At 48.2% G+C, this 11,180-nt stretch overlaps 1 protein-coding gene across 4 annotated transcripts; it reads left to right on the forward strand.

Annotated features, from left to right (window-relative positions):
* The first annotated feature begins 1,325 nt into the window (after positions 1-1,325).
* LOC119318457 lies at positions 1,326-10,950 on the forward strand. Of its 4 annotated transcripts, none has more exons than XR_005154123.1 (10): positions 1,326-1,422; positions 1,521-1,735; positions 2,781-2,891; positions 2,971-5,252; positions 5,992-6,064; positions 6,206-6,696; positions 6,787-6,883; positions 9,515-9,621; positions 10,308-10,420; positions 10,516-10,950. XR_005154123.1 is itself a non-coding variant. In XM_037593018.1 (10 exons), exons 1-10 carry the CDS (start codon positions 1,326-1,328, stop codon positions 9,634-9,636), a joined length of 3,354 nt encoding a protein of 1,117 aa, XP_037448915.1. In that variant the 3' UTR covers positions 9,637-9,651. The 4 variants fall into 4 exon arrangements, 1 of the variants encoding a protein (XP_037448915.1); XM_037593018.1 differs by lacking the exons at positions 10,308-10,420; positions 10,516-10,950 and adding an exon at positions 6,977-6,998 and having other exon boundaries at positions 6,206-6,272; positions 6,429-6,696; positions 9,515-9,651; XR_005154124.1 differs by lacking the exon at positions 10,308-10,420.
* Positions 10,951-11,180: the final 230 nt, after the last annotated feature.

Raw genomic sequence — 11,180 nt, forward strand, 5'->3', positions numbered from 1 at the left:
TGTTCATAGATTTACTGACCTTAGAAACGGCAACATCATTGATAGAAGCAATCGTCGCATCTGATTTACCCATAATCTCACCTAGTTTTGAGTTAATCGCAAGTCCAGAAGCCATAGAAATGGCAGCAGCAACATCAATTTATTTATCATACAAGGTAGGAAGAGTCCCACCCACATTTGATTCAACTAATTGAGACGGAAAGCACCCCGTCGGTCTCATAAGTTGGGATCTCCGCAAACGCAGAGCCAAAATTCGTGGACGAAATGTACGGGGGAGGCGGAAATTATGCATACCGTTCTCACCAGGCCAAGGAGGGGGGTCGATGGCGCGGTGATGGGACAGGCGGGGCACGGGATCCATTACTGACGACGGCGGGGCAACTCCACCCCCGGGGGGAGGAACTCCGGCGGAATGCGGGCAATCCCCTCCACCGATGGCAGCCTGATGTTGAGACGAGAGGGATTCGCCGTCTTGAAGAACGCCCACCTCGCCGCCTGCGCAGGATCCGGCGACTCGGCTTCCTGAATCTCCCATAAGAGGAGCTCCACATCCATGCAGCCGTCGTCGCCGATGAAGCGCGCGCGCTCGGCGAAGTTCGCACGGCGAAGGATGTCGAGGTGGATGCCCCCCCACGCCTCCCGGTTGGGGAACCGCTCCCGCACCACCCGTCGCATCTCCCGTTGAGCCTCCGGTGAGTTGGGATCGATCTCGGGGAGGAGCGCCGTCCCTGGAATCGGGAGCGCCCGTGGCTCCGCCACCCGAGACGACGGCATAAGCCGCCGGATCCGCATCCCGCGACGGCGCGCCCCTGCCATGAGACTTGGTAGGTGGAAGCTGGGGGTGGGGAGAGCTCGAATCGATGCGAGGTAGGGGCGGCGGGCGAGTAAATTGGGGATTTATCGAAGTTTCGCTCTCGTCGCCCGAGGAAGGGGAAGGGAGAGGGTGGGAGCGACACGCCATCTTTTAGGTTTTCTTCTAGCTAGAACACATATATCCCTCGCATATCACAATTGAACCCCTGCAGGACAATGGGAGTACAACCATAATCCTCGGGGTCGTCTTCTCGGGCGAATCAACCATTGCAATCTAGAATTCTAACCCCGAGTCGCCAAATTTTTGCTTTAAAATGAAGATACACAAAGGCATCACGTATGCGGTAATTTAGGAAGGAAAAAACGAGTAAAACTGGCAAAAAAACCACACACATAGAAATCTGAAATCTCCATGCCGCGGCCAGGTGCTTCTATCTGATCTACGGAGTACTCCTAGGCAAAAAGCGGAGCATTTTTGCAGTTTTGCCCCTCAAACTCCTCCGGGTCTCTCAATGGCGTCTTCCTCCGCTCGCCGGCTCGCCGCCCACTGGCACTGGGTCGTCGACGCCCTCGCCGGCGACGAGGCCCTCGACTTCTCCCTCATCCAAGGTAACACCATGCCGTAAGAGGATCCCTCGCGTGCCCCGTTCGCCTCGACCCGACGCTTCCGGTCATCTCACCTAGGGTTGGTTATCGGTGCTCCGCAGCGCTGGTGGGCGCCTCGCCGGAGCCGCTCGCGGGCGCGCCGGAGGCAACGCGGGAGAGGCTCGCGCTCCGATGCCTGCAGGAGGTCGTCTCCGTCGCCGCCCAGGGCGAGGCCCCGGCTGCGGCGGCGGCGGCGGCGGGGGTGGGGGGCAGGACGATGCTTAGGGTTGATGCCGCCCGCTCCTGCGAGGAGTTGCTGCTGGAGCTACTCGGACAGGTATGCCGTGCTTCTGTTACCACGTGCACTCATTCTGGTTGTTCAGAATTTCTGATTTACCTGGTGACATTGAAGTAATATCTGTGTACTGGAGCATTTGAAGTTTCATCCAGGTTGAAATTATAGCATATCACAGGCTCATGGCATTTGGATAGAGTATCTGATTGCAGCCACACATTATCGTTTATCACAGTGAGTTGAAAGATAATAAAACCAGGGAAGTTTGTACAACTTGCATTTTGCTATACATATTGGATTTGTATTTCCTGGTGTTGATTAGATGTACCCCTGTAATATGGAAGAACAATTGGAGTTTTGTCGTGGGAGGTTGAAGGACTATAATATGGTGAATTAAATTTGAAGGATTACCTTGTTCACACGATTTGATAAGAATAGTACACTTTCGGATCATGTGTCTGTGATACATGCAGTCATTTCTCTGTAAGCAGAAAATGAAAGGTGGACAATTCAAGATGCAACATACCGTCGCTGCATTTACTGCTCAGTGATGTTGCGAGTTGAATTAAATTTTTCCCAGATCATGATGCAAACTCGACCAGAAATCATAATCTTGATTGCTTCTTGCAAATCATACTCTCATTCTGACTTGATTCTCCCGATGGCCGAAGTGTAGCCCTTCAGTTAAAAGTTGGAGATGACAGGCTTCGCTGTACAGCAACTGATATATCCCTAGCAATTATGTCTCAAGTCCTGCCAAGTGCCAATGGTGTTCTAGCTAGTTATACATTTATGATGTCCCCAAAGGTCAAAACAACATCACTTTACAGATTAATAAATTCTTCAATTTGTGTAAGGAGCAGGGATGCGGCAGATGCCATGTTAGATATTTGCATCAGATAATTAGGCATGTGTTCTAATGGCTACACTTTTTTTTTGTGCGACTAAGCTCTCCTATATTTTGCAAAATAATCATCATATGTTTTGGTGTCTTTAATTTGTGGAAGCTAATACATGCTGCAGTTTAGTTAGTGCCTAGATGTTGATCTTTTTGAGGTTTTGCTTTACATGAATGTAACATGTGCAGGTTGGTAGTTCAGGAAGCCTGGAGAAAGATATGGTTCTGCCTTTTATCAAGGATATCCAAAAGTTTATATGTACCAAAACACCGGCTTTACCAGAAACTTCTTTTGAGTTGGTATGTGAAAACAGTTATTCTCAAAACCGAAAAAAAGGACTTGATTCACGTATGATTAAGCTTCTCGTTTTATGTTCAGCTTAGAGAAGTGATCCCAGATTTCGCATCTATGGTCCCACCGTCCCCAGTGCAGCAGGGTGGCAAGAACAATGGCAATGACCAGTCGTTCTGCAGCATCAGCCCTGATCATGTAAACACAGAGAGGCATGGGTGCCATACAGATAGTTCTGATTTTCAGCGACAGAAGGATCCTATGGAGCGAACTCCAGATTTGCATGAACCATCTAGGCTGTACAATAGGTGTTACGATCGCCCTCAAGAAGATACCATTGGTGTCAGTGTCAGGTCCGCACAAATGAGTCCAAGTAAAGATAGTAGAAAAATGTCCATTACAACTGAGCCTGCTTCAGCTAGCTGCAGTGCTGCTTTGCTCCGAAGTAATACTGAACTTATGTCAAAGCAGGATGCGGTGGAGACTACCATGTCCCAAGAAAAGAGTCCTACTACCATTCTTCAGCAAGAATCCTGTGGAGACAAGTACAGAAATCCATGCCACGATAATGATGGAGAGAGACCACATGGTGATGACACCAACATTCATTTATCAAAGAATCTCAGTCATGAAGGATTGACCATGCAGGCTATGGTGGCTCCAGATTCTGACAGAACTAATGCTTTATGGACAAATACATTTGAAACAAATCACTTGCCTGAGTTTGTTGCTGCAGATGTTACAGGCGTGATGACAGAATTACATGGCAGAAAAACCCAAAGGAATTCACTGCAACATGACAGTGGCGAGACAGCAGTTCAAGTTCTGGATGAGGGTAGTGCCAGGATTCAGCTAGTGGAAAAGGGTCCTGGTCATAATGAACTGAATCTGCAAACTGCTGGTGTTGTACCTTCTGTAAGCTGCAACAGGGCTGTTCAAGGAGATAAATCTGAAACCAACCTTCAACAAGAGAATGCTACAGGGCATTCTAAAATATTTGAGAAGAATGGCGTTAAGGCTCATCTCGAGGTCAGTTGTGCTGACAAAGCTAATCCAGCACTACTTGATGATGTCAACATCTTGGAAAATAATACATCCGGTGGTAGGCAGACTGCTCTAGATTCTCCTTGCTGCAATGTGCCGTCCTCTAGTCAGGATAAAGATGCCAATGGTTCCATCAAGGGCCTTACGGAGCAAGATTTGTGCATAAAATGTGGTAAAGATGGACAGTTGCTGAAATGTAGCAGCTGCTCATTAGCCGCCCATGATGGCTGTTTTGGTTCACCAGTGACTTTTGATGCTTCTGGCCAGTTTCATTGCCCTGTATGCTTCTATACTAAAGCTACCGAAGCATATCAAAAGGCTAAAAAAGCATATTTCGAAGCTAGGAAGAACCTATCTGCTTTCCTTGGCACAAAGCAATTCCCAAAGCTAGATGAACAATCTACTGGAAAACAACAAATAGCTACCAACAGCAAGGATCACTTGAATGAGTGTAATACATCCAAAAGGCAAGGTAACCATCAATCTGAAGCGGATAATCTTTCTCATATGGATGAAGAACCTAGTCTGCAGAGGAATAAGCAGAGAACAAATGATACAAGTGTTGCGTGTCCTGAGGATCAGTTGAATGGGTGTAATACATCCGAAAGGCAAGGGAACCATCAGTCTGAAGCTGACAACCTTTCTCATAAGGATGAAGAACCTGGTGAGCAGAGGAAGAAGCAGAAAACAAATGATACAAGTGATGCATGTCCTGAGGAGGATCAGTTGAATGGGTGTAATACTTCCAAAAGGCAAGGTAACAATAAGTCTAATGCATATAACCTTTCTCATAAGGATTTAGAACCTGGTCAGCAGAGGAAGAAGCAGAAGACAAATGCGACAAGTGATGCTTGTTGTGAGGAGGTAGTCACTGAAAAGGCATCTTTTGGTCTGAATTCTAATATTGCACCAAATAAAGATTCTGTACTCCAAAATAAAAGAAAACAAGTTCATGTTACAGAGCATGAGCAGTCTGTGGAAAATGCAGAAGCCCATGAAGATGGTAACGGCAATTCATTTTGTGAACCGCAACATTCATCTCAGAACAGATGTAGTCCTGTTGTCAGTCAGAATGTTGAGGCTGATAAACATGTCAGTCTTACAACTTCTCATGAGTGTGAAAGTTCCGATGAAATAGAAGCTACGTCTTCAAATGATTCTGGCAAGCAGTTGTCACCCCCTTGGCGAAACATGAGACACCACAAAGCAAAATTTCAAGAAAAGGAGACTGTAGTATCAAAAAATTCTAAAAAGGCATTGGGATGCCAGGATCAGCACATGCCTTCACCATCAAGAAAACGGAAGTATGCACCACCCAAGCGTTAGTAAGTGTTAGGACGGTGCTTTATAAACACTTCTTTTCCTGATTCTATTCTTTGGATTAATTAAAAATGTCTTTGAGACTGATTAACCTAGAATTAAGTGACATTGAACATCTTTTTAGACTTGTGATGAAAGAGTTGTAGGGTGGATGTTTATGAGATCAAACCTACTGAGTCCCAGTGCTCTTGCAAAAGCACTTTCTATTATTCGAAGTTCTTAGTTCAACACCATAGATAGTATGGTGCTAATTAGCTTCATGATGATCAAATGTTGTATCTCTAGAGGAAGTGGCAACTCTATGTCATGATATTGATACAAGGTAAGTTGCCTCTGTATTCATGGTTAATTTCAAATTCAAGAGCTTTTGAGAACTCATGGTCAGAATGAAGTTACATACGGGATAGTGAAGTGAAGACTGTAGTTAACTGAATATGGTACTGAATGCTGGCATATATTAAGGCACGTTATTATTTTAAAGCAGTTTTGCACAAGCACAACTGGGCATTACTCTCGTCTGTGAGAGAATGCCTGCATTAACATAATCTGTACACATAGAATGGTAGTGGAAATGTATATTTTGCTATTTTTCCCTATATTTCATTTAGAGTACTAATGTTTCTTAGCACGGAGTGCTATTCGGATGCTTTCCAGTTATTGTGAAATTTTCTGTATTTTGAAGTGTACAATTTAATAGCGTCCGTTTTTGTAATTCCAAAAACTGAGCCATATCTGTCTTTGCAGCTGTAATCCTGTTGCACCAGCTGGAAGGCGCTCAAAGCTCTGTTGGACAGAAGAAGAAGAGCAAACTTTGAGGGTACGCATACCCACCCCAGGCTGTTAAATTTCATTACTTATGCTGAAATCTTGCACGACTGAACTTTCCTTGTTACCAATGTGTATGTACTCGTGTCCTTGCTAGCATACTAACATCAATTCATTGGCTATTCTGGCTCAGGATGCAATGTTAAAATTCACCCCAAAGGACGATGAGCTGATTCCATGGATTCAGATATTAGAATATGGTAGGAATGTGTTTCACAAGGCACGCCTCCCGAGTGATCTGAGAGTCAAATGGAGGAATATGAAGAAGAAATCAGAATCCTAGTATTGACTGGCCATCTGACACCTTATGCAGCAATTGTGCCATGTCTGCCTAACCCATTATTAACCTCCTCGAGCTAGCCACTTGTTCATCGGACACCTAATGCAGCAAAGGAGCAAGACGAGGAGGAGCTGGTGCTGGGGTTGGATATCACCTAGTCCTCAGGGGAGCAGCAAGAGTGAACGGAGCACGCGGCGGCCAAGGAGGCGCGTGGTGCAGCCGCCCAAGAAAGCCAGGAACGCGTCTGGGGGCGACAAGGAGCCCGATTTCCTCGGGGAGCCCTTCAACGCCGATGAGGCACGCACCAAGTGGCCACAACGCTACCAGCAAGGCCCCGCAAAGAGGTATGTACGCCGGTGTCTGTCCTGGATCTGGTCTCCGGCTTTTCCCTTCGGTGGGTGGTCTTGTGTTGAACCGTGTACGTTGTTGCACAGGCCAGATGAGGAGGACGACGTCATGGCGCGGTGCCAATACCGCTCTGCCAAGGTTGACGACGTAGTCTACACGCTGGGCGACGACGACTATGTCATGGTAACAGATCTACTCTGCATCTCCTGTTCCCTGGCTTTCTTCTACCAGAAAAACTCCCTGCATTTTCTGATTGCAAAATAAGTGTATCTGCAGGCTATCTATGCCATGACTGGTTGTAAGCCTGTTAAAAGTGCTTGCTCACTAGCTTAGGCCAACTCCACCGCGCGACCCTATCCTGTCCGGCCCCGTCCGTTTGGGGTAAAATGGACAAAGGAGGCGGCCCAGCGCGCGACGGCCCGGACCCATCTTGTCCTTTTTGTGTCCGGGCCGACCCATTTCGAGCGCAAACTTGCGCCGGGTTTGGGTCGCGACGGACACCAAACGGACGCACGCCTCGTCTGCGCCGGGGCCGCGTGGCAGGCGGCCACCTACCTCCCACCCGCCCACATCAATGCGCACGAGCAGGCGGCCCCACCTGTCATCCGCACGTTGAACGGTCGCCGTCCTTCTTTAAGTGGGAAGCGTGGATGGGTCGTCGTCCACACTGCCCCACGCCACCCCGCGGCCTCCTCGAAACCCGACAGCGCCGAACCCAAACCCTAGCCAAGAACTCGCCGGCCAGCCACCCGCAGCCATGGGCCTCTGGAACTACGGCCGCAAAGGCAAGCACGACCGCGAGGCTGGTTCCTCGTCGGGACGCCGCCGCGGCTCGGTGAAGAAAGAGGAGCCCGCGTCGCCATCGCCACCACGTCGGGTCCCCGCGCCGCCTGCCTTCTCCATCGCGCCCACGGCCGCCGGTGAGCGCGACCGGCACTACATCGAGGCGGCCGCCCGCCTTCTCCATCGCGCCCACGGCCGCCGGTGAGCGCGACCGGCACTACATCGAGGCGGCCGTCTACCGCCGTTATTGGGAGACGAGGACGCCGCTGCCCTGGAGCGACGTCCACCTCCCCAATAACTGGCACCTGTCGGTCGACCGCGTGCCGATCTCGCCCGTCCCGCAGAGCGGCCGTGCGCGCTGCCAGGAGATCGAGCGCCGCCGCCGCCTCCTCCCGGACGACCTCTACTACGACGAGAGGTACGCCCCCAACTCGACATTGTGGGACACGTGGCTCCGCGATGAGCACGACGTGCGGCGGGCGTCGTTCTTCGCCGGCATGTCGACGGGGCCGCGGCGGCCACGTGAGCCCCGAGCGGCTCCCTAGGCACATGGGCGTACGTGGGTCCGCGGCCTGACGCCCACGCCGTCGCCGTCGCCATCTCCATCGCCACCCCCACCTCCTCGCATGACGGCGGAGGAGGAGGCCCGGCTCATGGCGCGTGTGCTGGAGGACTCCATGCACACGCACGACGAGCGCCAATGGGCGGACCTCGAGGCGACGATGGCCCTCTCCGCGGCCGGCGACGTCGCCATCCCCGAGCTGGAGATGGCGCCTCAGGAGGAGGTGGTGGAGGAGCCGCCGGTGGCCGCGTTCCACCCTGACTTGGTGGGCCAGGGGTGGAGCTGGTCGTGCTCCGCTGAGCAGATGGCGACCGCCCTGGGGGCCGTGAACTGGTGCCCCACGCCGCCGCGGTCGCCGGAGCGGGAGGCCTCGCCTCGGGAGGAAGTGGTGCAGGCACCACTGGCCACCTTGCAGCCCGCCGCCCCCGTGCACCACGGACCGCCGGCCCACCTGTGGACGCCGCCGGAATACGTCGACACCGGCGGCCAGTGAAGACGGCGACGGCCACGGCATCGACGGGCGGCGCAGGAGCGCGCGGGAGGCGTTTTTTTTTGGTTTTATGTTAATTATGAACTGGGCCGTTTAAGTGGACTGATAAACTGGGCCGTTTTGTGGCCGTAACCCCTACATATATGTTTTATGTTTTTTTAACTGCGTTTATTTACTTTTTTAGTCATTTCATTTAAGTTTTTAAATTTTTTTTATTCACGTCCACCCCGGACAGGTTTTGGGGTGCGGCCGCGCGTTGGGCGCACCCACGACCCATCGGACAAACGCGGACATGGGCGAACCCATCGGCGCCCCAAAGGGACAAAATCCGGCCAAACCGGACGTCCGTTTGGGGTCGCGCGGTGGAGTTGGCCTTAGTGTGTTCTCCCTGAACTTCAAATACACCGAGGAAGTCTGCTTTCCTCCGTGAAACTCATGTACTTGTATTCTGTTGCTTCGTTCGTTCATTGTAGCACGGGGGAAACCCTTGTTTTTGTAAAATAATACTCCCTCCGTAAAGAAATATAAGAGTATTTAGATAATTAAAGTAGTGATCTAAATCCTCTTATATTTCTTTACAGAGGGAGTAGTAATTGCTCCGCTTGCATAGAATAGCTACTGTTTACATCTGTATACAGATGGCTTGACACATGCATAAAGATGCTCCCGATAGGATTTGAAGCGGGGTAGTTTAGAACATTTGGATTTTCTTACAAAGGCTCTATTCATTTCTGGCATTATGATTTTTCGATTGTATGATGGATGCTCTAAATGTTGCTTAACCTGGACCTAACTTGCAAAGTTAGTACTTGTTTACACCCTATTCTCCACTGCAAACTTATATGAATCTATGGCTCTTTATCCAAAAAGTTCCACTTTGATTAAAATGCGTAACGATCAGATAGTTGAGCTCTTATATTGCTATCACTCTTTATAATCACTGTATCTTAAATCGTTGTTTTCTTTTGCCATTCACAAGCTGGGGAAAATGAGGCTGATTACATTGGCCGAATAACTGAGTTCTTTGAGGGTACCGACCAGTGCCACTACTTTACATGTCGTTGGTTCTTTCTTCCAGAGGACAAGGTGCGTATTGATTAAGCGTTGTGGTAGTATGCACTGTCTGTACTGATAGCATAGAACTAATAGTTATCTTGTACTCCCTCCATTCCAAAATAGATGACTCAACTTTGTACTAACTTTAGTACAAAGTTAGTACAAAGTTGGGTCATCTATTTTGGAACGGAGGGAGTAGGTGATATCCAGAACCAAGCTTGTCCAAATGTACGTGCGTTCTCCGTGAGGAAAGAATGATAATGTGCTCCGAATGTAGGTGTATGTTCAAAACTTGGTTAGAACACGCGCGCGCAACACACACACATACATTAGTATTTGATTTGGTGAGATGTATCAAATTAATAGTCATTAGCTGAATATATAATATAATTTGATAAGATTCGCCAAATCTTGTACTTTTACTGTATATGTATTCGGTTAATGAATACTAATTTAATACTCCCTCTGTTCACTTATATAAGACGTTTTAGCAAATTCAGACAGTGTACTAAACAGTTCAAACCCAGCTGTCTGAAACGCCTTATAAAAACGAACGGAGGGAGTACATATACATATCATCAAATCAAATAAACATAATATATAAATATGTTAATTCACTTATTGGCTATTCATTTCATTAGATTCACCAAATCTTGTACTTTAATGTGGTGAATCAGCTATAAAAAGCCTTGCCCATTTCGTTTGTTCTCCTCCAGAACTCACAAATCACACAACAATCGACAACTCTCTCCTTAAACACTGCAACTAGTTAAGATGAGGACTACACATGTGTTGTTTCTGGCCCTCGCCTTACTCATGCTAGCATCAGGTACTCATTTGTTCTTGTAATACATTTCTGCACAGTTTCATCCAACAAATAATGGCCATGTTGTGACCATCCTTTTCTTCATGGAGATTTTGCAGATGTGGTAACAGAGGCGTCAATGGATGATAGCGTTAAAATCTTGAGGTGTGCGGCAACCAGTATACCATCACCACAGCCATGTGACAACTTCACTTGCGAACTGGCATGCTTCAACCTTATAAAGCTGCCCAAACAAGGAAAGTGTACTGATTTCCAATGTAAGTGCATGATATGCGAAGACACCTCTCCACTATAATGACAAGTGGGTGGAAACTAGCTAAGGTAGGATGACATGTTCAATGGAATGATGCGAGCAAATCGAAAATGGTATAGCAGCATGGTTGTTCACTAATAATCGACATATTATGAAGAATGATGGATTTGATCTAGCTTCTTGAATGATCTAAAATTATGAAGCTATTGCTACATAATGTTTATGTGTATTTCTTCGGGCATATTATGTTAGAATATTTGGGCTTGGCCCAATAGCTAAATCCTAATAAATCTCAAAGGCCAATGAATAAATGCAAGAGTGGAGCTGCAATCTTTAATCCCACGCCGCAAGTGGAGGTCGTGTGAGACCAACTTATATAGTGGAGTCTCCCCGCTGAAGTACCTAGTGGGCCTTGGATCCCAATGGACCTGAATTGAAAATAATAATTTAGAAAATTCAAAAAGAGTCAAAAATTCCTGAAGCCTTTTGGAATCAAACATGATCAGGTAT

The sequence above is a fragment of the Triticum dicoccoides genome, chromosome 6A, assembly GCF_002162155.2.
Source record: "Triticum dicoccoides isolate Atlit2015 ecotype Zavitan chromosome 6A, WEW_v2.0, whole genome shotgun sequence".
In the NCBI taxonomy this organism is placed as follows: Eukaryota; Viridiplantae; Streptophyta; class Magnoliopsida; order Poales; family Poaceae; genus Triticum; species Triticum dicoccoides.

Coding starts and splice junctions, on each gene's coding strand:
- LOC119318457 (XM_037593018.1), top strand. CDS start 1,326: ATGGCGTCTTCCTCCGCTCGCCGGCTCGCCGCCCACTGGCACTGGGTC. Junction 5,253..5,991: donor TATGCACCACCCAAGCGTTA/GTAAGTGTTAGG, acceptor CTGTCTTTGCAG/CTGTAATCCTGTTGCACCAG. Junction 6,999..9,514: donor TATCTATGCCATGACTGGTT/GTAAGCCTGTTA, acceptor GCCATTCACAAG/CTGGGGAAAATGAGGCTGAT.